Source organism: Sorex araneus, chromosome 1 (genome assembly GCF_027595985.1).
Source record: "Sorex araneus isolate mSorAra2 chromosome 1, mSorAra2.pri, whole genome shotgun sequence".
NCBI lineage: Eukaryota > Metazoa > Chordata > Mammalia > Eulipotyphla > Soricidae > Sorex > Sorex araneus.
In genome coordinates this window covers 73167761-73195710 of record NC_073302.1, presented here as the reverse complement: position 1 = coordinate 73195710, position 27950 = coordinate 73167761, and the positions used below count along the sequence as shown (strand labels likewise).

General features: G+C 40.7%; 1 protein-coding gene across 3 annotated transcripts in view; it reads right to left on the bottom strand.

Annotated features, from left to right (window-relative positions):
* The window catches only part of PIP5K1B (phosphatidylinositol-4-phosphate 5-kinase type 1 beta), a 354670-nt gene that overhangs the window by 80726 nt on the left and 245994 nt on the right, over positions 1-27950 (bottom strand). For all 3 annotated transcript variants that reach the window (XM_055132200.1, XM_055132196.1, XM_055132192.1), the window contains 5 exons: positions 14709-14920; positions 12973-13056; positions 12817-12865; positions 10155-10239; positions 478-633 (listed from right to left, as the gene is read on the bottom strand). In XM_055132200.1, coding sequence (XP_054988175.1) covers positions 478-633; positions 10155-10239; positions 12817-12865; positions 12973-13056; positions 14709-14920 — 586 coding nt within the window. The remainder of the gene's footprint in view (positions 1-477; positions 634-10154; positions 10240-12816; positions 12866-12972; positions 13057-14708; positions 14921-27950) is intronic.

Below are 27950 nucleotides of genomic sequence, written 5' to 3'. Positions count from 1 at the left end.
ATGTAATATTATTGGTTAATAAACCACAAGAAAATGTTCCTATTGATGGTGCACAGAACTGAACCTAGAGCTTGTACAGGGTTTCAAATCCAGGGCTAAAAGAGCTATACATTAGTCTTTGCCACTTTGAAATTTAACAATATATATATTTTTTCTTTTTGGGTCACACCTGGCAATGTAGGGGTCACTCCTGGCTCTGCACTCAGGAATTACCCCTGGTGGTGCTCAGGGGACCATATAGGATGATGGGAATCAAACCTGGGTCAGTTGTCTGCAAGACAAATGCCCTACCCGCTGTGCTATCACTCCAACCCCTAAGAAGAAATTTTTAAAGTTACATGTTTTAGGTCAGAGGGATTATAGGGGTTAAGGTTTTTGCATGTAGCTGAGGCATGACCAGAAGTTCCCCCTGAGCAGAGAGTCCAGGTTTGGCCCACCTTCTCCTGAACCCCAATATAAGCTGAGTTCTCATGTTACCTTCTTCATCGAGGCTGCTGAAACTCTGTCCTTCAGTGAGCAAATCTCGCTTCTCATCCTTCCATTCCTGGCTAACGGAGGACACAATCTCTTGTGAGGTTGCCTTCAGGGCGGCGATGGAGTTGCACCGTTTCTTAGAGGGTGAGGCCTTCAAGGCTAGATGGGAAGAAAGAGGAGCGAAAGACACTCATTCACTGGAAAGACACATGATTTTATTTATTTCCTAACTCACCTACTACTCATGAACAATTTAGTCATCCTTTGGGGGGAGTTCAGGAGTTTTATTTTAGGTATGAGAGTAGAAGGAGAGGAAATTGTAGGCTGGCAATTTTATTTGTTCAATGTGCCTTAGGTGGGAATATCCTGGAATTAATTTGAGTTGAGAATTTGAAATAAAGTATTATTTGAGGTGAAGCACAAGTGTTTTACAGCTCAAGAATATATATATACATACATACATATATATATATGTATATACATATTTATGGGGACTGAGAGACAGTAGAGTGGGCAGGGCATTTGCCTTTCACATGGCTTACCTGGATTCGATCACCAGCACCCCATATGGTCCCATGAGTACTACCAGGAGTGATACCTGAGTGCAGAGCCAGGGGTAACTCCTGAGCATTGCTGGGGTTAATTGCCAAACTCTGTCATTGCCCCCTGAAAAATGACCTTTTTTTCCTTTTCCAGAAATGTTTTTTTTTTATATTTTATTTTATTTTATTTGCTTTTCCGGTCACACCCAGTGATGCACAGGGTTTACTCCTGGCTCTACACTCAGAAATTACTCCTGGCGGTGCTGGGGACCATATGGGATGCTGGGAATCGAACCCGGGTCGGCCGCGTGCAAGGCAAACGCCCTACCCACTGTGCTATTGCTCCAGCCCCCTCCAGAAATGTTTTTCCACCACTAGAATGAGGATGGGTGGTGGGTAAACACACATGGCAAAGTATGTAAAGTACAGAGAATTCTCATGACCCTAATTTTATTAACTGGGACTGGGTATTTCTTTCTTTCTTTTTTTTTTTTTTGCTTTTTAGGTCACACCTGGCAATGCACAGGGGTTACTCCTGGCTCACACACTCAGGAATTACTCCTGGCGGTGCTCAGGGGACCATATGGGACGCTGGGAATCGAACCCGGGTTGACCGCGTGCAAGGCAAATGCCCTACCCACTGTGCTATTGCTCCAGCCCCTGGGACTGGGTATTTGTAAACATCCCAACATTTATTTTTTTTTATTATTTAAAAAATTTATTTATTTTTTAATTAGTGAGTCACAGTGAGGGTACAGTTACAGATTCACATATTTTCGTGCTTGTTTTTCCCTCATGCAATGTTTAAGAGCCCATCCTCCACCAGTGTCCATTCTCCACCACCCATGAACCCAGTATCCCTCCCACCCACCCCCCCGTCCCATCCCCCCCCACCTCTGTAGTGGGGAATTCCAATTTGATATCTCTTTCCTTTTGGGTGTTGTGGTTCCAAATAGGGGTATTGAGTGGTCATCCTGTTCAGTCTCTAGTCTACTTTCCGCACGCTTCTCCAATCACATATTACTTGGTGTTCCCCTCTCTATCTGGACATCCCAACATTTAATCTTATGCTCCTGTTGCCCCATTTAGCCAGGTTCCTTCTGTTTGTCTTTATTATTCACTGACTTTTCACTCTATTTCCTGCCCTTGGGGTTTTTTTCTAGGCTGTGATCATGTCAGATGTATAATTCATCCCCGACTTTTGTCCGAAATGCATTCAATGGCTGCAGAAGTGTTTAGGAACTTGAACCAAGACAAAGTGGATCCTAGCATGGAGTCTGGCACTTCACAGAGATCCCCTTCTGCTGCCATAATTCTTTGGGGACTTAACACTGCTAGAGCCTTTCCCTGAAGAGAGGGCTGAGGAAGATGAGGCTAATCTATGCTTTTCACTGAGCTTGTTTTGAATACTTAGTGTCTCTTCTTTTTTCCAAGTCTGCATACAGGTCTGCTTAGATGGAAGAGTCACTAGAGTCGGGTATCTGGTGTGGGGAGGAGTCTCAGAACACAGAGCACAAGCTCTCTGAGACCTTCTTGTGGGCAGCGTGTAGGAGCAGCTCTATCTGGGGGCAGCTCTTGGATGCACAAACAAGACCAGCTTGAAGATCATGATTTCTGACTGTGGACAAGTCTAAAGGTACTGATTCTCTTGATTTCCAGACCATTCCTTTTTTCCACAGCTCAGGAGAGCGCCCCATCCCCCATGTGCTCGGAATGTCCTCTGGTCCCTGTGTTCTCCCGATGTTCTCTCGGTTCTGATGTTCTCAGTTTCCCACCCTGTGCCATGCAAGTCTAGCTGGATTGCAGAGTTGTTAGTGATTATGAAATAAAAAATAAGAAAAATAAAGTATGTGACACACAATAAGGGAAGAACAGAGGGCAATTGCTTCACTTAAAGAGCAAGGCAGCATGAGTTCTTTGCCAGCATTTCTCAACCAGGGGCGTAGGCCCTCAGGATAGATAAATGGGGCTGGGCAGAGACTCAGGGACCAACCAGTAGGACAGGAGGACCAGAGGAAGAAAACCCTGATAGTAGCAGGCCACAGTCATAAAAAGGCTGAGAAAAACCATTCTACATTTCTTGAGCTAGTTGCCCGGGTCCTGGCTCACTCTTCTGAATCTTTAACTCCTGTTTTTTCAACACAGCATTCTAAAACTTCCATGTCAGAGATATGAAATGTCCTTGGGGGACTGTTAGGGGTCTCAGACCATCTTCAGACTGGATCACAGACTTTGCATGCAGGAAGTCATGTTCAGTGTTTGATACCAGTGCTGTGGGGCCCGCTAAGCATTCAGGAGCCACACAGTACTTAGCTGGGGACAGTCCTCCCAGCACCTGCTGCACTACTAGTGAGGCCAAAAAACAAACTAAAAACATTTGTTCAGTAAATAACACTGGAAGAATGGGTAACTGCTTGTGAAAAAAAAGTTGGGTCTGTTTTGCGCTATACTCCAAAGCCAGTACCACAAAGAGGGTGGATAGAGAGTACTGGGGTTAAGGCACTTGTTTTGCTTGTGACCAACCAGCCGGAAGAATAGCACCCAAGCACTGCTGGCTGAGGGCCAAATTTCCCCATCCCTCAAAACAAAACAAGCCACATACAATAAAGAAAAATACACACAAAAATAACCTATGAAAAGTGACAGAAAAGATGAACATTTATCTGATTGCTCCAAGGTGAAATCTTTTGGAAACACAGGGAAGATTAATAGAAGAAGCAGTTTCCTGTTGAATGACATTAAAAATATATTTAATGATGAATTTAAGTAAAGTAGAAAATTTCACACAGAAAACTCCATAAAACTGATGAAAGAAATTAATTAAATGCTAGATGAAAGGAAGATGTTTCATGCACAAGAAACAAAGCCTTAATACTGTGAAGAGGGAAACAGACTTCAAGCCGAGCTAAAAAGTGTCAACAGAAATCTCACCAAAATATTAGCTAATTGCCTCTTTATTATTCAGAAATTGATACACTGATTCTAAACTCACAGGGAAATGCAAAGGACCTAGAGTAACTAAAGCAATTTTGAAAAGAACAGGTGAAAGACTCACTTCCCAATTTCAGAACTTAGAGCATTGAACTCATCAAGACAGTCCGCTTTAGGTATAAATTAAGGCAAGGAAGCATGAAGATTAATAGCCCATAAGGAAAGAGCAAACACAAATTCTAACACTTGTGAACAAATGAGTTTCTACAAGGGCATCACTTTAATTTAATCAAACAAATGATAGGCTTTTCAACACAATGGAGCTGGGACAACTGGATATCTATACATTAAAGAAAGACATTAGAATATATCTCACACCACAGTTTTTTTTTTTTGCTTTTTGGGTCACACCCAGCGATGCTCAGGGGTTACTCCTGGCTTTGCACTCAGGAATTGCTCCTGGCAGTGCTTTGGGGACCATATGGGATGCCGGGGATCGAACCCAGGTCGGCCGCATGCAAGGCAAACGCCCTATCCGCTGTGCTATCGCTCTGGCCCCTCACACCACAGTTTTTAAGATCAATGGTCTTCAACATTTTCACGTTGACAGAACTTGTGGTTGAAGACCATTTATCACAACAAATATACAACAGACAAGAGAAAAAAATGAACTTTATAAAAATAAAAGTTTTTGTGCTTTGAAGCATGCTATCAAAAAAGACAACTTTCAGAATGAAAGAGAAAAATATGGCATTCATATATCAGATAATAGAAACCTGGGTCCAAAGTATGCAAAGACTCGTACTACTAAAAGTTAAAATGCAACCCCAACTCCATAAAAAACAGGCAATTATTTGAAGAAACACTTTTCTTTTTTTTAACATCCCCTTCAATTTTTATTGAGGACCCTGATTACAATACTATTAATGATAGTTTCATGCATACATGCATCATTTCAGCACCACAACCAGAATCGGTTTTCTTTCACCAATATCCCAAGAACCACTCCCTGCAACCTCTAAGTCTTGCCCTGTAAGCTTAGTTCAGTACACCAGTGAAGAGACAGTTTTTCAAAGCAGATATAAATGACTAATGTACCACATAATAAAAATTTCAACATCATCTATCATTAGAGAAAATTCAAAGCCACATGAAATATCATTTTATACCCACAGGATATATTTAAAAAAAACAGATAACATATTTTGGTGAGACCTGGAAAACGTGAAACCTCATACATTGCTGATGGAATTGAAAAATAGAAGACTGCTTTGGAAGACAGTGGACAATTTCTAAACAAAGAGTTGCCATTTGACCTATTACTTTCACGACAAAGTAACCTCCCTTCACAATGAAAATGCATATCTACAAAAACTATTGTACAGGAACACTCAGGGCAGCACTAGTAGCTAAAAAATAGTAGCCAAAAATTGGAAACAACCCAAAGACTAATGAATGGCTATACAAAACGTGGCATATTCATGCAAAAGTGTATTCAGCAATATAAATGGTGAAGTACTGACACATGCTTTCACAGCTAACCTTGAAAACATTATGTTAAATGAAAAAAGCCAAATACAAGATGTGACATGCTGTATGGTTCCATTATATGAAACATCCAGAATAGGCAGATCTATAGAGATAGGAAATAAATTAGTACTTGCCAGGCACTAGAGGAAGGAGGGACTCTGAGTGACTGCTAATGGATCTGGGTTTCTTCTCGAAATAATAAAAAATGTTCTAAAATTAGACACTGGTGATGGCTGCACAAGCTTGTGAGTATAAACAACCACAGTACTATATACTTCATGAGAGTTAATTTCATCGTGCGTGAGTTATATCTTAGTAAAGATGATATAAAGTAGATCTTTATCCCAATACAGATGGGGTACAAAATAGAAGTAATACAGCAGACTTGACAACTTCAGAAGTAAAAAGATATTTCACATTAAAAACACAATTCAGGGCCCATGGCCCAGATGAAATCCGGAGCAGCAGTGCACGACATGGCCCCTCTGCTCCTTAAAGACTATGATCTGGGAGGTCTACTAACCCATTTTGGCACCCAGAGACTTATAGAAATGCATCTAGACTGTAAACTGAGAGCTCCAATAATCTTCATTCTCAACAATGGAAAACAAACTATCAAATGATGCCTTTTCAGCAGGATTTATTGTTGGGGGAAAATTCCAAATAATAATAGTCAGTTCTCTGTTGAAATATTGAATGTATCCAAAGTATAGACAATAAAGTGAAGATCATTGGCCACTCAGGTGCGGGGGGTGGGGGTTGGAGGGGGTATATTGGGGTTCTTGGTGGGGGAACAGGGGCACTGGTGAAGGGATGGGGGTTTGATCATTATATGACTGAGACTTAAACCTGAAAGCTTTGTAACTTTTGTCACGGTGATTCAATAAAATAAAATAAAAAAAACACAATTCACTGGGCAAGAGTATTCACTGGCTGATCACATGCTTTCATGAGGGCGGCCTGGGTTGATTCTCATCACTGATAGACCCCCAAACAGCGCCAGAAATGACCCCTGAACCCCGAGCTGAGATTAGCCCCTGAGTGCCACTAGGTGTGGCTGCAAAACAAAAGAGACAAACAAAATCCTTGATAAAATGGGAATGTTTGAAATATGAACATACATCATATTTCATAGAAGGAAAGATGCTGTAGATTGCACTATTAATTTTTTAATGAAATTAGGAAAGAAAAAAGCAGCGATGGTTGGGGTTCTCATGAAGCACTGCACTAACACTGGGACAGACTCCAGGGACAAAGCCCCTGCCAACCTACAGGGTCCCAGAGGAACTCATATTTTCTATCATTGCAAAGGGTGAAGGGAGGTGGAAGTTTTTCCTTGAAAACAAACCACTCATTGATATTCACATAAGCTTGCCATCTGAATAAACACTGTCATATATTCCAATAGAGACAATAAAACAGTCGGGGTATTTAATTTATAGAGCTCTCAAATGAACAACAATTTTAACAGACCAGTGATAAGGTCTAATGTGAAACAGAAGTCTTCCTTAGCATGACATTAGGCTAAAGGGGATATTTTAAATACAGGAATTTCATATAAATCACTTGGAAAATTAAGAAACATCCAACATAAACAGACAAATATTACAAAAGCTAAGTTTTCAATGGAATTGCAAATGGGTAATAAAAATGAGTAATAGTTTGGCGTCACCAGAACTCAAGAAACATAAAGTAAGATAATCAGATAACATTTTTTACTTATCTAGTAATATAAATTGAGAAGAATAACTCTGGCAAAGGCCAGGAAGGATACAAACTCTTTGGAAGTCTACAGTAGCAGAACTTTTCTGTGTGGACACATATAGGACCCTTAGGGGTCTTGCATGGGATGTAATTACTAGGGCAATAAAAATCAAAAGCATGAGGTGCTATCATCTTACAGCTTTGAGAATGACTATTATCAAAAAGCCACAGAATAACAAGGATTTTGAAGATGTAGAGAAAGGGAACACTGGTGTACTGTTGGGTGAAATGTAAGCTGGTTCAGCCACTTCGGAAGCAATAGGAGATATTTCTGTGTATGTATCTGGAGGAAATAAAATCACCCTCTTGAAGAGCTGTTCATAGTTCCTTGTTCACTGGAGCATGATCCACAACAGCCAAGACAAAGAAACAACCAAAAGTCCATTGACAGACATGGAGTGTAACGGGCAGATTCAGGGGAACACTGTTCATCCATAAAAATGAAGGAAACAGGGTCAGAGTGATAGTACAGTGGGGAGGGCATTTGCTTTGCCACAGGCTGACCCGGGTTCCATCCCTGGCATAACCCATATGGTTCTCCAAACACCACTGGAAGTAATTCCTGAGTCCAGAGCCAGGAGTAACCCCTGAGCACTGCTGGGTGTGATCCAGAAAGCAAACAAATGAAAAAGGAAACTCTGGGCAGGGGCTGCGACACAGTGTGACTCTGGACTGACCCCGGCCCTAGTATTTTTTCCTACAAGTGCAGCAACAGCAACAACACCAACAACAAAAGGCATTGGGGGTACATGTGACACCCCCACGGCTGGGTCTTAAAGGAATTCTGTCAGAAAGACAAACACTGTATGCTTTTATTACTTTGTAGAATCTAAAAATGAAACAGAAGGGAGAGTACTGGAAACCGAGGGATCAGGGAAATGCTGGTCAAAGATTGCCACTTCCAAATGCAAAATAAGTAAATTCTGGGAATCTACTACACAGTATGGTCTCTGGTGTCTACAGGTAAGGATACTGCATTATATACTCAAGAGCTGCTAAGCAAAGAGATATGAAATGTTTTTATTCCCTGTCCCCCCACCTGCAAGCTGTTATTCTGTAAGGCAAGGAATGTGTTAAGTAACCAAACTGTGACTATGTTGCAAGACATATGCACATAAAATAATCATATTATACAAGAAACATTTACATCCTGTTTGATATTCATTACATATCCCAATAACATTGGAAAAATAAAGAACCTTGAAAGCCAAAGTGTTCCATTTTTCTGTGGTATGTAGAATAACTAGATGAGGGAGCGAAAAGTAATAAAGGGATTCCTACAGCACCTTTGAGCCCAGAGTACAGAGAGGAGAGGGAAACAGACGGAAAGGAATTGAGAGAGGAAGGAAATGAGAAGGGAAAGTAATGGGGAAACCGGGTCGGGGCCTCGTGCAGCAGTGATGTGTGGGAGTGGTATATATTCTCAGAGTCAGAATACTGAAGACATGATGCAAAGCACAACATCCAAAGTTCAATATGTGCCTGTCAAGTTTGGGGAGGGGTGGGCGGAGGGCGGGAGGGGACATGGGGTCACTGGTTGTAAAGAAGTTGACACTAATGGTGGGATTCGTGTTAGAACATTATATGTCTAAAACTCAACTATCAGTAACTTTGTAAATCACAGTCCTTTAAATACAATTAAAAAACACAAAGTGTTTTATTTTTATTAGAAAAAACACCAAAGACTACTATAAAGAAAAGAGTTTCAGGTTGGAGTGATAGCACAGCAGGTAGGGCGTTTGCCTTGCACGCAGCCCACCCGGGGTTCGATTCCCAGCATCCCATATGGTCCCCAAGCACCGCTAGGAGCAATTTTTGAGTGCATGAACCAGGAGTAACCCCTGTGCATTGCCGGGTGTGACCCAAAAAGAAAAAAAAAAAAGAAAAAGAAAAGAGTGTCCTAGATAAATAGAAAATGAGAACATTCTACCTTCTCAGATTGCATTGTATGTGGCTAAAATCTCATATTTTTAGTTATGAATATGAATGACAAAATAAGTAAATGAAAAACAACATTTATAGTAATGAAAGATAAATATACTCTTGCTTAGTTTATAAAAATTGTATATCCATTGTAGAAAATTTAATAGATTTTATGTCAAAGAAAAAATCCCACATAACCTCCTGCTTCAGCATTATGATTATCAGTCTTGCTCTTCTTTTTCTAGTTCCTCAAGACTGAAAAGTTAAAGGAATAGATTTGAGTCTTTTTAAAATTTAGTTATTTGCTCCTAGGACTGTCTTCTTTGCATGCCATAAATTTGAGGCTCAACTGGTAATCTGGGAGTGTGTGGTTAAATCTTCAACTCCTTGCAAAATTTCCAGTTTTCTTTCTTTATTGATTCATTCAATTGGAACTAGAGATAAACCCGGAATGACATCAGACTTTTTTTTTTTTAATGTAGGAGTACTGCTATTTGTTCAACCATTAATTAAGCTGATTAAATTGGGCATGAACTCCACGACATCAGACTTTCACAATTTATTAAGACTTGTTTTGCAGCCTAATATATATTCTGTCTTAAAAAGTATTTCATGAGACTATTACTAACATTGTATATTTTACTAGAATTTTGTTTTACATATCAATATACAGACTAGTAACTGTAAGTGAGTGAAAAATCTGTACTTATAAGGAATAAAGTATTCCCTTAATGCATCATTTTATTGATTACATATTATTCCATTATTTATCTTAATAAATTTAACTAATATAATCAAATGTTGGAAATGTTCCTATAACAAAATAGGATTCAAATGCCTATGGCATTCCTAAATTCCTGAGTGACATACACATAGCCTCAATTACTAAGTGATTTCTACTATAACAGTTCAAACTCTTCTAAAAAATACTTTATAAAGGGACACATCATGAAGTCAGTAAATATGCAAAAAAATAAAGTAAAATCTTACCTTGAATTTTCTTAAAAACTCTGGAATTCATAAACTTTAGAAATCTATCTGCATAAAAGCTTGGTCTATGAACTGAAACAGTGTCCTGAAAAGACAAATCAAGTGTTAGGGATTTCCTCTAGACCGTGCACGTCAGGCTAGATGAAGGATTTACACAACTGGCTTCTCTGAGAGCTGGTGAAGGGATCACTCCTGGTGGAGCTTTGAGAACATATGTGGTGCCAGGAATCAAACCAGGGTTGGCTGCACTTAAGGCAAATGCCCTACCTGCTGTATTCAAAGCCCCAGAAGGAGCTTTGAAATTATCTTTTTTCATATGCAGAGAATTGATACCTCAAATGTCTTCAGAAATGAAAAACACTTTCAGTCATGAACAAAAATTGGAGACATAAGCAAGGGATGAGATATGGAGATTGGGACTGGAGAAATAGTACAGCAGGTATGGCATTAGCTGATCTAGGTTTGATCCCTGAGCACCAGCAGTAGTAATTCCTGAGTGCACAGCCAGGAGTAACCTCTGAGCATTGCTGGGTATGGCCCACAAAACAAAAAAACCAAATAAAAACAAGAAAGAGACATGGAGGTAGAGAAAGAAAAATACATGTCACTATATCTCCAAGTGGTAAGGTATGGAGATGCTAGTCAGAGTGCTCAGAGACCAGGCTGATGACTGACCTCTGCTCTATAGAATTATTTCCCATTAGGCAGAATTGGATTGGATTAAGTTGTAAATTCAATTCTCTCATGCTTGGCCTGAGTCTTTAGGAAGAAAAGGGCAAATTATTATATTCTGGAAAGGAGGCTGATAGAGTTCATTTATTCAGACGTCATTTGACTGCTAGTCATTTCTAGAAATAGAACATTTATTTAATAGTAAAACTCCCCCAAAATTAAGATTTGAGCATAAAAATTGCCTGCAATGGGTTTGGAAAAAATATATACACACATTAGATCATAGGCTGAGAGACCTGATTTTGACATTGGTACTAATTGTAAAAAGGGTGTGATCCTGGGGAACGACAGTGGCTCCATGCCTCAGTCTCACCCTCTGTGAAATAAGGTATTGAATGAGACATAAGGGAACAGTGGGATTAGCAGACTATGGAGGACATGACTTGGAGGAACACATTACAATGACATTATAATGGTCTAGAGACCAGGGCTTCTCAAACTTTCCCACTTTCCTCTTACTGTTGTCAAAGTTTTCGTGACACCCCTGGTCCCCACAACTGCCCAGTCAGCTATCCACAGTGTCAGAAGCTAGGCTCTAAACTATCCACAATGCTGCAGAGATGGTGAGAAAAGTCCCTTTGCTTGCATGTGTACTCTACTGGGTATCCTGGAAGCAACCATTCGAAGGGACATATTCACAGGCCCAGTTATTTAGAAATAAGGTGGGATGCAGGGTGAGTAACACTCAGCCATGTTTTCCTAGAGAAGCTGGGCTGTGGCTCTCTTCGGGAGAGACAGAGAGCATGGAAGGAGAGTGAGGGGAAGGGAGTAAAAAAGGAAAGGGAGTGCTAACAAAGGGAGCAAGGGAGAGGAAGGGAGACAGAGAAAGAGGGCAGGGAAGGGAAGGGAAAGAAAGAAAAGGCTAAACGAGGGAGAGTAGTAGAGAAGAGTGAAAGAGAAAGACTGCATTTTTTTTCTTGGGTGTGTGTGTGGGGAAGGGGGTGACACCCAGCAAGCCTCAGGGGTTACTCCAGGCTCAACAATCAGGAATTGCTTCTGGCAGTGCTTGGAGGACCATATGTGATCAAATTTGGGGTGAGCTGACTGTGTGCAACACAAATGTCCTACTCATTGTATTTATTATCTCTCCGGCCCAAAACTACATTCTTAGGCTACATCTTCTGTGCTCAGGGCTTACTTCTAGCTCTGCACTCAGTGATCACTCCTGCCAAGCTCAGGGTACCAGGTATTGGGTACGTGAGGTACTCGGGAGAGACCTTTGGCGGGCTGAGTACAAGGCAGAGCCCTATATGTTGCACTATCATTCTCTGGGTCTAAAAACCAGTCCTCTATCAGCTTTAGTCATGTAATATTTAGAACAACTTTCCCATATCCTTATTATGTGTTTGCACCATTGGGAGCAATAACAGTGCCTTGTTTTTTAAACATTCACAGGAGCCTAGTGAGCAGTCGCTAGGTTCTATTATTGTGCCTCTGGCAGAGGTGGGAAACCAGACTAAGGAAGGCAGATCACAAGCCAGGTATGTTAAGATGTGGCTAGTAAAGGAGTGAACCCAGGGGCCTCATCTAGGGCTATGCCCAGACAGTCAGGCTCTAACCCTTCTGGAGAGTGGGCTTGTGAGATCTGCTAACTACTGATCTTCCCAGTCGCTCTAAGCAAGCGTCCTCCTTTTCCTTCTCATCTCATAGCTGGGTTCTTCAGAGTCTGCACAGAAAGAAGACATCATTTGGTTGTACTGGGCTCCGCCTATCCACAAGGATGGAAACTGTCTATCTGAAGAGCAATTTAAATTTAAGTGATATCAGTTCTTAGATTGGAACCAACCTTCTCTCCTCAGATTAAAGGTTTTAAAAGACTTTTTTTCCTCCTTTCCTCTTCAGATCTAGTGACAAGGTTTGCTAGATACACTTTCAAGACTCAGAGAAATAAAAAATATCTTTAAATTCATAAGAAACCTATGACACTCACCCCATCATAAACAAGAGCTTTCCAGGAATGCTCTAACCTCTTCATTAACCTAAGCAGAAAAATAAAGATAAGATTATACAATCACTTCCATTTGCTGAATTTTCAAAATTGTTAAGTCATTTAGAAGCGAAGAGACCAATTCCTGATATTTCTTACCTATAGGACTGCAGAATATCAATAATACCCATAAATAAAAGTAATTTTTCTCCTCTATGGCTTTTAGCTGGAATGCCTCCCATTCTGTTGAAAGAACAAAATTACATTTTAGAATATAAACATAGGAAGTTAAAGATAATTTGTTAAATAGACAACAAGTAGAAAGGAATAATCATTAAGAATTTTGAACTACCGCTCCCTTAATTTTTTTGTTTGTTTCAGTGAAAGACTTCTCGGAAATCCAGACTGATGTACTTCTCCCAGAGAACAATACCATCATTGTCAACACTACAGATCTGAATTGGAAGAATTCAAGTAAAGATGTATATACCCTATTTTAAAACCATGAACAAGAGTTTAAAAATTTTTAAAAATTTTTATTTATTTTAATTTTAATTTTAATTTTTTTTTTTGCTTTTTGGATCACACCCAGCAGTGCACAGTGGTTACTCCTGGATCTGCACTCAAGAATTACTCCTGGCGGTGCTGGGGGACCATATGGGAAGCTGGGAATCGAACCCGGGTCTGCCCCGTGCAAGGCAAATGTCCTATCCGCTGTGCTATCACTCTAGCCCCAAGAGTTTTAAAAAATTTTGCTTTTGTAATATGTGACACTTTTATATGTTAAATATCAGATTTTAAAATAAAATAGAGAAAAGCACAAAATATATAAATGCCTTTCTAGGATGCAAAGATAACCATTATTAACACCTGGAATATCTTTCCTCTCTCTCTCTCTCTCTCTCTCTCTCTCTCTCTCTCTGTATACTCAGTATTTCACAAAAGGGGTTATTTAACACATGTTATGATCTGAAAATTTCGCTGACTACATTGTTATTTTTATTTTATTTTATTTTATTTTTTGCTTTTTGGGTCACACCCAGCGATGCTCAGAGGTTACTCCTGGCTCTGTGCTCAGGAATTACCCCTGGCGGTGCTCAGGGGACCATATGGGATGCTGGGAATCGAACCTGGGTCGCCCGCATGCAAGGCAAACGCCCTACCCGCTGTGCTATTGTGCTAGCCCCTACATATTATCTTTTCATACTAAATAATATTGTTGCCTGTGGAGCATTTCATCTTATATAAAATAACTACTTTATTTGGTTGTTGAACGTTCAGATGAATTTGCAAGCAAGGATTAATGAATCTTAAATATGTATAAATTTCTTCTATAAAAATGAAATATGTCTGTGATTTAGTAACTGTTATAAGATTTTAGGTTAGGCATTTATGAACAAAGGAGAATGATTTTTCTCTTTGTCTCATTGCTCAGCTAAACACATACTTAGTGGAAAAAGCTGACCATTGTAACAATTATCTTAAGTTATCATAGTCAATAGGTATTTTATACAAACTACTTTTGATGTTAGCAGCACATCTGGGCTGAGGTAAGAGACCACATATGCCTGGGTCAAAATTATAAAAACTCTGAATTACAAGGTTTCACAACTTTGCATGAAACCTGCTGACTCAACATTTATCTCCCCCGCTGTGGTAGATGTTTTGGATAGGCAGTAAATGGAGATAAATACATTTTAGCCATTGCTTAAACAATGGAGTCAATTTCAAGAAGAAATGATCTGAATGAAAGTATGATTATAACTGGGAGTTCTTCATTAATGAACACAAATGTAGGATGACTAAATCTGGTTTAGTGCCAGGTAAGAACTGATTCTCAAAGAGCTCCAGGAACATGCTGGGTTGAATATCCCATCAGGAGGGCAGGCACTTACGTGTCTTGGTTCTCTGTAATGCTCCCATCTCCAGATTTCCCTGGACCCTGAATGGACTCCATTGCTGTGGAATAAAGGACCTTCTGCACCCCAGGCCGCTTGGCATCAGGTACGTTTTGAGAGCTCTCCTCTTCCTTGTCTTTCTGGGAATGGTCCAAGATGTGGATTCCCAGCAAAAGGCTATAGTCCATGATCTTAAAACTTTCCAACACCTGGAAGAGGAAAAGCACCCAGAAGCAAGTCAACCCCAATGGCCAGGAGGTCCCACTGGTACAGAATCAGAAGGTTCTTGATAGGTACATACCTATAGGGATTGGCAGAAGGTGGAAAAAGCAAAATGAAAACACTTGAGGATATAATTAGGGAATGCATGGCAAACATTTGGACAATAATTTCTATTCAGACCTAAGGAACATTTCTTTTCTTAGCCCTACATGAATGTTTCACACATAGCCTTTTGAACTCTTTTTCTACATGCCAGATGAGAAATGGTTCACTTGAAATACTTCCTGCAATTCTATGAGCTAGTACTAGCCTTGTCTTCATTTTACAGATGGAAAGTAAAATGATGTAAGTGATGAAGTAGTCTGACCAATGTCAACAAAGTTTGTAAGTGCATAGTGGAGATATGAATTCAGGTAGTTGGTTGACTCTACATATGTGTTCACAGATGAACACAAATGTAGATTGACTTAATCCAGGTTGGTGCCAGGTGGGAACTGATTCTCAAAGAGAGCTCCAGAAACATGGCTGGGTTGAATAACCCTATGATATGGGCTGCCCCAGCCAGGAGGGTTCAGGAGGGCAGGCACTCAGATGTCTGGGTTCATTATAATGCTCCCACTCCAGATTTCCCTGGACTCTGAGTAGTGGAATAGAGTCAATCCTGCATCTATACTCTGCTCTCCTCACCTCCATTTTTATTGAGGTACTGTCAATGACAGTCTCCTACATATATCATTCCAATGCAATACATACCACCAGAGAGCCTACTTCCCTCCATCATTATCCCAAACGAATCTCTCATCTCCTCTCTTCCGACTCCCCCATGAACTCAATTCTGTGCATTACCTCTTTAGTTTTGACCACCTGCTGACCCCTTATTGTGTATCTTTATATTCTACACATGAAATTGATCATTATATGTCTGTCCTTCTACTTCTGATTGACTTTACTCAGCACGATACACTCTAGTCTTATTCATGTAATATCAAGTTGCATCATTTTTAATTACAGCTGCATAGTATACCACAACTTCTTGATCCATTCATCTATTGTTGGATATCTGGGTTGTTTTAATATCCTGGCTACTTACTAAGTGTTTTTGCTTGGGCTATATTCTCAAAATCTTTTAATTTTTTTACAAAATGGAATCACCATGAAATACATAGCTACAAAGTTGTTCATGATTGGGTTTCAGTCATACAGTGTTCCAACACCCATCATTTCACCAATACACATTTTCCCAACAATGTCCCCAGTTTCCCTCTTGCCACTGCCCCTCCACTATTCTCAAAATCTTAAATTTTCTGCAATACTGCCATCTCCCATTTAAAATGATGATTCAGTTTCCTGTAGTGACTCTTGAGAAAGAATTATGATTTCAACAAAGAACAAGACTTGAATACTTAATTTATATACACAGCAAGCAGTGGGAGAAGAGATGGAACCAAAAATTGTAAGATGGAGGTTAGAGAGATAGGACAGCAGGAAGCATGCTACCTTGCATGTGGTTGACCTGAGTTTGATCCCTGGCACCCAATATGGTCCCCCACTTACTGTCAGGAGTAACTTCTGAGTAATGAGCCAGGAGTAACCCCTGAACATCTCAAGATGTGACCCAAACCAACAAAGAAACATAAACCCAAATAAAAATTGCAAGGTGTACTCAAAGGAGGCAGTGATAGTCTGAGAGGAAAAAAACAGAAGAAGAGGTCAAGGTAACAACGTAAAATTAGCCCTGCTTGTAGAGCAGCTTGAATGCTCACTTCATGATGATATGCCATTTGACAACAGTCTTTGAGAACTATGGCATATGGAGGCCTTGAGAATACAGGTGGTCTATCCTTGGGTCTTAGGCAGCTTTGTCACCAATGAAGGACACAGAACTACAGGTGAAAGACCCACTATTTTGGGCACCTTTCACTGTTCAGCATACTAAGTATTTGCAGAAAGGAGGCAGGAATATGGTTAGGGCAGAATCTTATTATCTAAGAGGCTTAGTCCATAAGATAGGGTGGCCAGCCAGCCACTTGGAACCAGTCCTGCTGGGGGAGTGACACCAAGATTAGAGGAAGAAGGAAAGGAGATTGGTAAAGCTCTCATAACTCACCCTACACTTATACATTGGACCCAAGGCTGCTCTCAGGGGAGGTTCATCAGTGTCTGTGATTAAAGTAGCATGGGGGGGGGTAAGGGGGTTGGGGACCAAGACACCTGTGCTTTGGTGACCAAGGACCTACCCTCTTTAAACAAAACACCGAGAATGGATATTTTCTTTACACAGACACACAGGGAGAAGAATGTTAGCTTTCCAAGCTCTCCATCAGGCTGAAAGGATGGTTTAAGATCAGTGCCCACCTTAGACAACTTCCAAAATCCTGCACCAGATCTCCACCAGCAGATGCTCATTTTCCTAGTCATATTGATAGAATGCTACCACCTCCCTTCTCAGAGAAACTACTGGAACAGCACACGGACTATAATCTTAGGCAGGTCAGATATCACCTTCCAGTGACTTTCTTTATTATGGAAATTCATCTCCTACAGAATGATGACAGTTCCGTTGCCTGCTGCATGAGGGTTTATACAATTAAAAGAGGCTGAGAAGGGTCAAGAGCAGAGAATTTCCAGAATAAAGAAGGTGCTCAATTAAATAGCAGTGCTCATCATCGTGATTATAATTCATGGTGACTCACTACCCACGCCAGTGTGAGAGATGACAGGTCTCAGCTTGAAGTAAACATCCTGGGAGCCAGAATTCTGGAAACAAACATTCATGAAAACCACGCAGAGGCATGGCTGCATTTCTAGTCCACTTATCAATGCTCTTTTCGTAAGTCCGGATGCTTTTGGAAGTGCTGGGGTTGGCGAGGGCCAAGTGGCACTACTGGGGTGCTCCACAGGGACAGGCCACTGACACAGCAGTTCTGGTCAATGCCTACAAAATAATGGCCTGATGGCCCGGCTGAGCCTTTGTTTTCAGTGAACTTGAGCAGACTTTAAAGCCTCGTATCCTGCACACACCCAGCTTCGCAGTGACAAAAGTTTCCTCCCAGAGCTCAAAACTGGCTTGAAAGGCAAATCCAACACAGATCCTGTAACAACACTGTGAATGTTTGCAACAGGTGAGTGGTGAGGGAAAGTAAGAATGGGAAAGGTGAAAAGGACTATTGGACACCATCATGTTTATTTCACTTGTCTCCATCTCTAAAGCATCCACAAATGAATGAACTTTTTTCAAGCTTCTTTTTATTTATTTATTTGCTTTTTTAGGGTCATACCTGGTGATGCACCAGGGTTACTCCTGACTCATGCACTTAGGAAGGAATCACTCCTGGTGGAGTTCAGGGATGCTGGGAATTGAATCAGGTCAACTGCGTGCAAGGCAAATGCCCTACATGCTGTGCTATCACTCCAGCCCAAAAGGATGAATCTTATTTGTTAAAAGGGTTTACAAAAAGTCAGGGTGTTAGCTTGCCATAATGGCCCCTGAGCACCAATGGACATGGCCCTGCAGTGACCAGAAGCACCAGGCCTAAGCAGCTCCACACCACTGGACCCCAGCACTGAACTGCCAGGCCCTCAATGCAGGGCTGAGAAGGCCCTCTTAGCCTGGACACTAGGTGCTGCTTGGGGTGCCTCTAGAAAAAAGCTTTATAAAATAACTTTTCTTACAACTGTACTTGCAGTCTTCTTTTACTATCTAAAGTCTGACTGAAGAGAACATGTACATTTTATAAGTGTTAGGAAACAACAGGTCAGAGAAATAGTGCAGGGGTAAGGCCTTTCATGCCTCATGCCTCTGGCTCCAGTTTGATTCCTGGCATGTATGGTTCCCTGATCACCAGCAGGGGTCGCTGCTGAGTACAGAACCAGGAATAGACCCAGGCTCCAGCTGTTTTAATCCTATCCTCTCTTCTAATCTTCACCCTACTTTTTAATTTTTCTCTACTTTTTTGGGTGATTTTTATTTGGGGGGGGAGAGGAGGTGAAAGCTAGGGGACTATTCTTGACTTGTTGCTTAAGGGTTGCTCCTGGCAGTGTTTTGGGGATCATGCAGTACCAGAGACTGAATTTAGGCCTCGGGCATGCAAAGTATGTATTCTAGTTCATCAAATTATCTCTCTGGACCCATGTGGTCACTTTCAATTTCTGATGCTATTGTCATGATTTAAGTGGTCAAATATTTGCTCTGGATTATGGAAAAAAATCAAGGGAGAATAAACGAAGAAAAGCTACAAATAGAGATTCATCTTCTCTCTCCTCAATTGGATGGCCAACACCCCTGAACATGCTCCGCTCTCTTCAGGGTGTCAGAGTCCTGCTTTCAGAGTGAGACATTTAATGAAGATAAATTCAATTCCTGGTGTGTGGAAAGTCAACTATGATAGCTGGAATTTAAGGCAAGTCACCAGTCATAAAAAAGTGTTAAGGAAAACAGAAATATGTAAGCACCTACTGGAAGTATAATGAAAAAAATGTAATAAAAAATTCTGGGAACAGATTTCATTTAAGTGCCTTGCAGATTTCCCTCAATTAAGAACAAAATAGTTCTGTTATTCATATCCTCTTGATTCTTTAAAGGGATCAATAAAGCTGCCAAAATCTTACTATGTGTGAGAGTGGAGAATGTGCCACCCTCGGCTAATGACAAACACCAGTCGGCTGCATCTGTCTCTCAGGCTCACATTTTCCTTCCAGAATGTCTACCTGGCATCATGGGTGCTGGTGCATCCTGTATCTGAACATTTGTCATGCAAAACACCTGGTGCAAAGCAAACACAGGTGCCCAGCTGTCAAAGTTGGACAAGATATTAATTTCCCACTTGTAACACCAAAACAAAGGTAGGAATGATACACATATGTATATAAAACTGAGATCACATTGGAATACTCCAGTTCTTTTGTCAAAGCCAGATTTTCCCCCTTCTTTCTCAAGGACTATTTATGTGGCTGCTAGTATTGGACTGTAGTAAAGAAAAAAAGTCACTGTCAAAGCAGCTGGTATGATACTCTCAAGACATGATCACAACCATCTGGGCCTGACATTAAAGCACAGTCCCCAGATGCATTGGGAGTAGCAATTTTCATGTATAATTTCAGTAGATTTGGCAATATAGTAATGGGAGATGGCCTGACTTAGAATGATTGGCATTGCTAGCCTCTTGTCACAACCAAGTCATAAGGAGGGGCCTGTCTTCCTTTCCTATCATTGTGTCTTACTTGTTATCATACTAAAATCCATTATTAATCAATTAATTATATCGAATCACTGTGAGATACACTTACAAAGCTTTCATGATAGAGTTTCAGTCATGCAATGATCGAACACTCATCCCTCCACCAGTGCACATTTTTCACCACCAATGTCCCCAATATCCCTTCTGCCCATCCAACCCCATTCCCTGGCTCTATAGCAGACAATTTTCCTTTCACTCTCTCTACTTTGGACACTATGGTTTGCAATACAAGTACTGAGGGGCCAGATGCATTTTTTATCCTGTAGTTAGAAAAACTGGGTTGACGTAGGTGAGTATGTGAGATCTAAAAGGTCCTCCAATGTAGGATAACACTGGGTTTGTCCTTTTATCCTTGCCGCAGGGAACTTAGTTTACCTTAAAGCAATGTCCTTTCTGTATGGACACAGGAAGACAGTTAATATTATGCTTTGTTACTTGGGAGCTGATTGACTCCAATAATATTTACTCCTGGGCATCTGCTTTCTCACTCAGTTGTCCTTAGTTCCTAACACCCCAAAAGCAGGGTTCTGATGACGGATTCAGGGCAAGCTGTGAGCTACCCTGACATCAAAATGGGCCAGGCCAAAGCGCCACAATACTCAACTATAAGTTGAGAGCATGGTCATAGACAAATGCTGTCATGATCCAAAAGTAATGATGAGACTAGGACCCTGGTGTGGTTAGGAACCTGACCTGAGGACTGTGGTCTGGAATATATAGTGAGATGTCCTCACTATAAAAAGAGCCAAACTTTAAGTTTGATATATCTCTTACTATGCTCATACAGAATGACATTGCTAGAAATATTTGAAGTAGATTTACTACAACTATTTAAGTGGATTACTAGCTGAGGAAGGGAGAAATCGACACACCCTTGTTTGGATCCTACCCTTGAGCAGATCTCCTAGTAATCTGGAATAATCTCCTTAGATGAGATTTTGTTAATCTCCTGGAGGAGTGGTTTTACCCCTCTTTGTTGATTTGTTAATGTTCAACCCACCTTTGTGTCACCACCCTATGTGACTGCTACATAAACTAAGACTGTAAGAGAAGTAGAAGACAGAGGCAAGACAGAAGCAGCAGAGAAGACACAGAGGAGAGAAGACACAGAAATGGAGAAGATAAAGAGGCAGAGGTAAGACAGAAGCAAGAAGAGAGAGAAGTGGAGAGAAGACACAGAAGCAAGACAGAAGACGCAGAAGCAGAGACAGAGAGAGGTCAGAAGAGACCAGAGGAGAGACTACAGAGACAGAGACAGGCAGACAGAAGAGAGCACAGTGGCACACATAGAAGCAGAGCACAGGAGGAGCCATCCTGATCCAGTCCATACACGGCAGCTTGAGAGCACCAAATGCAAGCGGGGGGGGGGGGGGAGAGAGAGAGAGAGAGAGAGAGAGAGAGAGAGACAGAGAGAGAGAGAGAGAACACCGCCCCGAGAGCCCTTGAACAACACAACACACATCATCACCCCCTCCCCTGCGAGCGTGTGCCTTTGCATTTTTTACACTCCAATAAATGTTTTATAGTCTTGTTGTCATTGTTTTGTTTCTCCTCCACTGGAATCATCTCTCTCTCAGCTACTGTGTTGCTACCTCCTCTGCATTTTTTTTGCCATCCTATTTGGCTATTGCCTTCTAGACCCTAATGATGTTCACTAAAGTCCTCTCCAACTCTTTCTCTACTTAGCATTAGTGACATTCCTTACTCTTTTAATATAAGTATTTGAGTGTGTAGTCTGTACCAGGTACCAGGGTCACTCTTCAGGCCTAAGTAAAGACAATGACACCATCCTCAAAATGCCAAAAGCCTGAATATCAATTACAATAAAACTTGTACAAAAAGCAGGGATCTCTGAAGATGCTCACACAGGGGCACCTACTTTTGACTACTTAACAGTTCAGGTAGGAGATGATGGTATTTGCATGAGGGTGACTGCAAGGATATTTAAGGGAAATGTGGATTAGAATCTTTTATGGGTAGGGGATGGAGCGATAACACAGCGAGTAGGGCATTTGCCTTGCATGCAGCCAACCAGGGTTCAATTCCCAGCATCCCATATGGTCCCCTGAGTACCGCCAGGAGTAATTCCTGAGTGCAGAGTCAGGAATAACCCCTGTGCATCACCAGGTGTGACCCCCCCAAAAAAAGAATCTTTTATAGGTATTTTTAAATGACCACTGCCGTATGCATAATTCCTGAAGAGTCATCTTTAGTCTTAACTCATTCCTTAGCTCCAGTCTTAAAAATTCTCAATTGATATTCTAAACTCTGTACATAGTCTTGCCATAAAGACTAAACTCATGTTCTTTTCTCAAAGCAATTCTTTCTCTTCACTTCTCTCTTTTACTTAAAATCATTCTAATATGGATTTAAGACTCCATAACTCATTTCCCATTCATTATTCATTACATAGTCTAATCCTGCAACTTCTATTATCAAGAAATTTGTCTTCTCTACTGCTCTGATTTCAATTTCCCCTTTGCCCACTTCTGTACATCCATTGCTAAGTTGGCTTCTGTTACAGTGGTCACAGTCAATTTCTCTCTGTTACTGGTACTCACCTCTCACACCTTTCAGGTTTAGTCAGATCAGAATTATTTAATTACACCAAAACATGCCCTGCAGAGAGGTGTTTTTGTCGCTCATGTTCCTTCTTCTAGATCATTGTTAAATCTTTACCAGTTTTTCAGAGTTTATCTTAATTCTCCATCCCATGACATTTATATCTCTAAACTTAATATAATGTTGGAATATGTTTCACTTATATAAATACCAGCATATTATCCAAATCTCTCTGTAGAACAAAATTTGACCTTAGGTTACATTGAATTTTCCTATTATGCACAAGACCACACAGGAGAGGCTGCTTTACTCGGTGCTTCCTGCTGTGTGCTCTGACACGGCAGAGAGATGTACTTTCTGTATTGCTTTCCATGTGAATAAGCATGTCAAAGCCAAAATGCTCAGTAGCAAGGAATACATGACACTATATATTCTCTCTTCAAGAAAAGAACTTAATATTGGCACTTGATGATTAAAATGCTTGTGAAGAATGTTCAAATGGGGAGTATTGACTGTGATTATGAACCCTGTGTTGTCAGAAAAATAATGATAAAAATCTATAATGTTTGCAAACCAACCCACAGCAGATATATTTATCCACATTGTCAGGGGCAAGAATTAAGCTGTTAGAATGGGAGACTAACACTCAAGAACAGTAGAGATAAGTACCAGGAGGCTTACTCCACAGCTTAGAAGTCGGCCTTGCATACTGGGGGGAAAGGCAGCTCAGACAGAGAAGGGACCACCAAGTAAAAGGTGCTAGGAGGGCCCATTGGGGATGGGAGATGTAGGCTGAAAGTAGACTATAGACTGAACGTGATGGGCACTTAATACCTCTACTGCAAACCACAACACCCAAAAGGAGAGAGAGAGAGCAAAAGGGAATGCCCTGCCACAGAGGCGGGGTGGGGTGGGGGGAGGAACGGGGAGGGGGGAGGGATGTTGGGACCATTGGTGGTGGACAATGGGCACTGGTGAAGGGATGGGCACTCAAGCACTGTATAACTGAAATGCAAGCACGAAAGTTTGTAAGTCTGTAACTGTACCTCATGGTGATTCACTAATAAAAAATTTAAAAAAATAAAGAATTAAGCTGTTATACAGAGACTCTTTAAATTTACTGTTTAGTAGGCACAAAATCGAATGGCAGACAAGGCAAGCTTGTTTTGCTTAATGTAAACTAGGCTGAGCTAGGAGTCTATTAAGATATCATGTTTTTCTTTGGGAAGTTGGCTCAAAGTACATATCAACTGCAAAGACCTTTTACAATCTAAGGGTGTGTGGTACCAGTAGGCCCTCAGTCAGAAGCTCCGCTCTGAAACCCATCTCAGAATTCCTTTCATGTCCTATGCTTGTTTATCTGCTTTTCATTCTATAAGGAGTGCAAAGTAAAGCTGGCATTCAACTGAGAAATTACCAAATGAATCCCCAAAAGTTCTGAACAACAGAAATGTCATCTGGTTCAGTATCTATGGAAAGAGTACGAAAGTTTCTTTAAAATCGAAGAACGGTGCTTCCATATAACCCAGTGATTCCAATTCTTAGTATCTATCCTAAGAACACACACAAAAATAACTTAAAAAGATGTATGCACACCTATGTTCATTGCAAGTGCTGAGTACAAGAGCCAGGATATGGAAGTCACCTATAAGTCCAAAGAGAGATAAACGGATAAAGACGCAGTGGCACAGATACACCCTAGGATTCTATGAGGCTGCAAGAAAATAGGAAAATTTTCAGTTTGTTACAATTTGGATTGAACTGGAGGGTTTCATGTTAGCTGAAATAAGCCAGAGGGAGAACAGATATTGAATTATTTTATTCATCTGTGGTATAGAGAGACAAAACACGGGAACAGTAATGAATGATGACAAATCATTGGGACGGGTGAAGAGCTGCATTGAAGTAACATAAGGATATTGGTGGAGAGCACTGGGCACCTTGGTGGTGGTAAAGTGTAGCAACTATACACTAAGACTGTAAATATAAACATTATTACAAACATGTGACCTTAACTACAACAACAACAACAACAAAATGACTTAATGGATCAACATGGAAAGTATCATGATAAGTGAAATGAGTCAGAAAGAGAGGGACAGACACAGGAGAATTGCACTCATCTGTGGAATACAAAACAACAGAATGGGAGACTAACACCCAAGAATAGTAGAAATAAGTACCAGGAGGTTTGCTCCATGGCTTGGAAGTTGGCCTCACATGCTGGGGGAAAAGTCAGTTCAGACAGAAAAGGGAACACCAACTAAAGTGTGGTTGGAGGACCCGCTCGGGATGGAGAGGTGTGCTGAAAGTAGACTACAGATTGAACACAATGACCACCCAATACCTCCATTGCAAACCACAACACCCAAAAAGAGAGAAAGAACAAAAGGGAATGTCCTGCCATAGAGGCAGGGTGGGGTGGGTGGGTGGGTGGGAGGGATACTGGGGTCATCAGTGGAGGAGAACGGGCACTGGTGGAGGGATGGGTACTTGAGCATTGTATTACTGAAATACAAGCACGAAATATGTAAATCTGTAACTATACACTCATGGTGATTCATTAATAAAAAAATAAAAAACAAAACAAAACAAAGATGATTGGAAGGACCACTTGGGGTGTGTGCTGAATGTATATAAAGGACCAACCCTGACGGCCTTTTAGTATCTGTATTGCAAGCCATAATGCTCAAAATTAGAGAGAGTAAGATGGAAATTGTCTGCCATAGAGGCTGCGCGACTTTTTATGTCTTCATTCTCATCAGTGGAAAACTCAATATCAAATATTGCCTTGTCAATAGGGCTGTATTCTTGGGGGATAAATTCCAACAAAAATAGTGAGTCTGTGTTGAAAATCCAACAACAATAGTGAGTTTTGTGTTGAAATATGGAATGTAATCAAGGTAAAGAGAAGAGTGAAATTTATCAGTTACCCAGGCGGGGGTGGGGGGGTGGGGGTGGGAGTCATACTGCGGTTTTTGGTGGTGGAATATGGGCACTGGTGAAGGGACGGGTGTTTGAACATTGTATAACTGAGACATAAGCCTGAGAACTTTGTAACTTTTCACATGGTGATTCAATAAATAAATAAATAAATAAAAAGAAATAAAAATACATTCAAACTTTAAAAAAAAACAAAATAGCATCCTGGAGATCTTATGCAAAAGATATTCCTAGACCATCAGCATAAGGAGAAATGAACCTAAGGCTCTGCCATTCCTCGTAAGTAGGAACCCTGCAGTAGAGCAGCAGAAAGCCGTGTGTATGCAAGCCTACTCAAAGCAAGATGCTGCCCTTTAAGTTTAATTTCCTCAATAAAGTCAGTGTTCTTTGCTAGTGTAATAATGAGAAAAAGCATACCGAGACAACTGTACACTTCTGACCTGTAAAGCTGACTGAAACAAATATTCCATCTTTAGCTCAATTGTGGCAATAACATGTTTTTCCTTGTATCTGATGCTGTGGTTTAGAATTCTGGGTTTTGCTGGATTAATCTACATCAGGACTTTTGTCACTCACTTAAAAAACTTGATGTAGCTGGGGGAGAAGGCAGCTGGAACAGAGAAGGGATCACTAAATCAATGATGGTTGGAGGAATCGTTCGGGATGGGAGATGTGTGCTGAAAGTAGACAAAGGACCAAATATGTGATAGCCTCTCAGTATCCATATTGAAAACCATATGTCCAAAAGCAGAGATAGAGTATGGGGGAAATTGTCTGCCATAGAGGCAGGGGGAGGGTTGGGAAGTGGGGAGGTGTATACTGGGGACATTGGTGGTGGAGAATGTGCACTGGTGGAGGGATGAGTGTTCCATCATTGTATGACTGAAACATGAAAGCTTTGTAACTGTATCTCAGTGATTCAATTAAAAAAATGATGTAGTATAAATATACCCCATTGACATTAGAAATAATAATGATTTCTCATTATTACATCAGCAAAACCTATAATTTTGAAAGATTATCAATGAATGTATAAATAGATTTTTTTTCTCACCAGCTTCCATACTGACAAATTTTGGATTGTTTCTATAGGCACTTTCTTTGCTGCTGCAAATAAAAATGTCTTAGAATGTTTCATAAATGCATTTATAGTAATAAATTAAAATATCCAAATCCTTCCAATTGTATATTTTGTGACTGGCTTCACCATGACATTAATGAACTGCTTCCCAATGATTTAAAGTAGTCATGGGACTACATCAAATTAAAACTCTTTAGTCCAGCAGAAGAAACTCAAGCTATAATAAAGAGAAATCCTACTGAATGGGAGGAAATATTTGTATACAACACATCAGATATTGGGCCGGATAATAGCACAGTGGGTAGGGCATTGGCCTTGCATGCGGCCAACCCAGGTTCGATTCCCAGCATCACATATGGTCCCCCGAGCACCACTAGGAGTAATTCCTGAATGCAGAGCCAGGAGTAACCCCTGTGTATTGCCGGGTGTGACCCAATAAAGAAAAAAAAAAACTCAAACACAAAAAACAAACCCAACATTAGATAAAGGGATTTAGAAAACACACACAAACCCCCACAACAAAAATTACAATGACCTCATCAACAAATGGGGTTAGCAGGTGAATAGACAGGCATCTCAAAACCTGGATGGCCAACAAGCATATGAAAAAGTGCTCATCACTCATGATGAGGAAAATATAAATCAAAACAACAACTCATGCCAGTGAGAATGGTACATAACAAGAGGTCTGAAAACAGCCAGTGTTGTTGGGGTTGTGGTGAGAAAGGAACCCTCATGCACTGTTGGTGGGAATATCCTTTGGTTCAGACTCTATGAAAAGTAATTATGGAGACTATTCCAAAAATAGGACTACAATTGGTGAGATCACTTCTTGGAATCTACAAACAAAAAACCATTAATTTGAAAGCATATACACATGCCTATTTCACTGCAGCACTTAGTACAATAGCCAATATGTGGAAACAACCCAAATGTCCAAATATGGATGAGTTAATCAAGAAGTTATGATATATAAATATATCATATTTATATATATAAATATATATCATAACTTTATATAAAAACATATATGAACTGGAGCGATAGCACAGCAAGTAGGGCATTTGCCTTGCACACAGTCGACCTGGGTTGGATTCCTCCGTCCCTATCCAAGAGTCTGGCAAGCTAGCAAGAGTATCTTGCCCACATGACAGAGCCTGGCAAGCTACCCATGGTGTATCTGATATGCCAAAA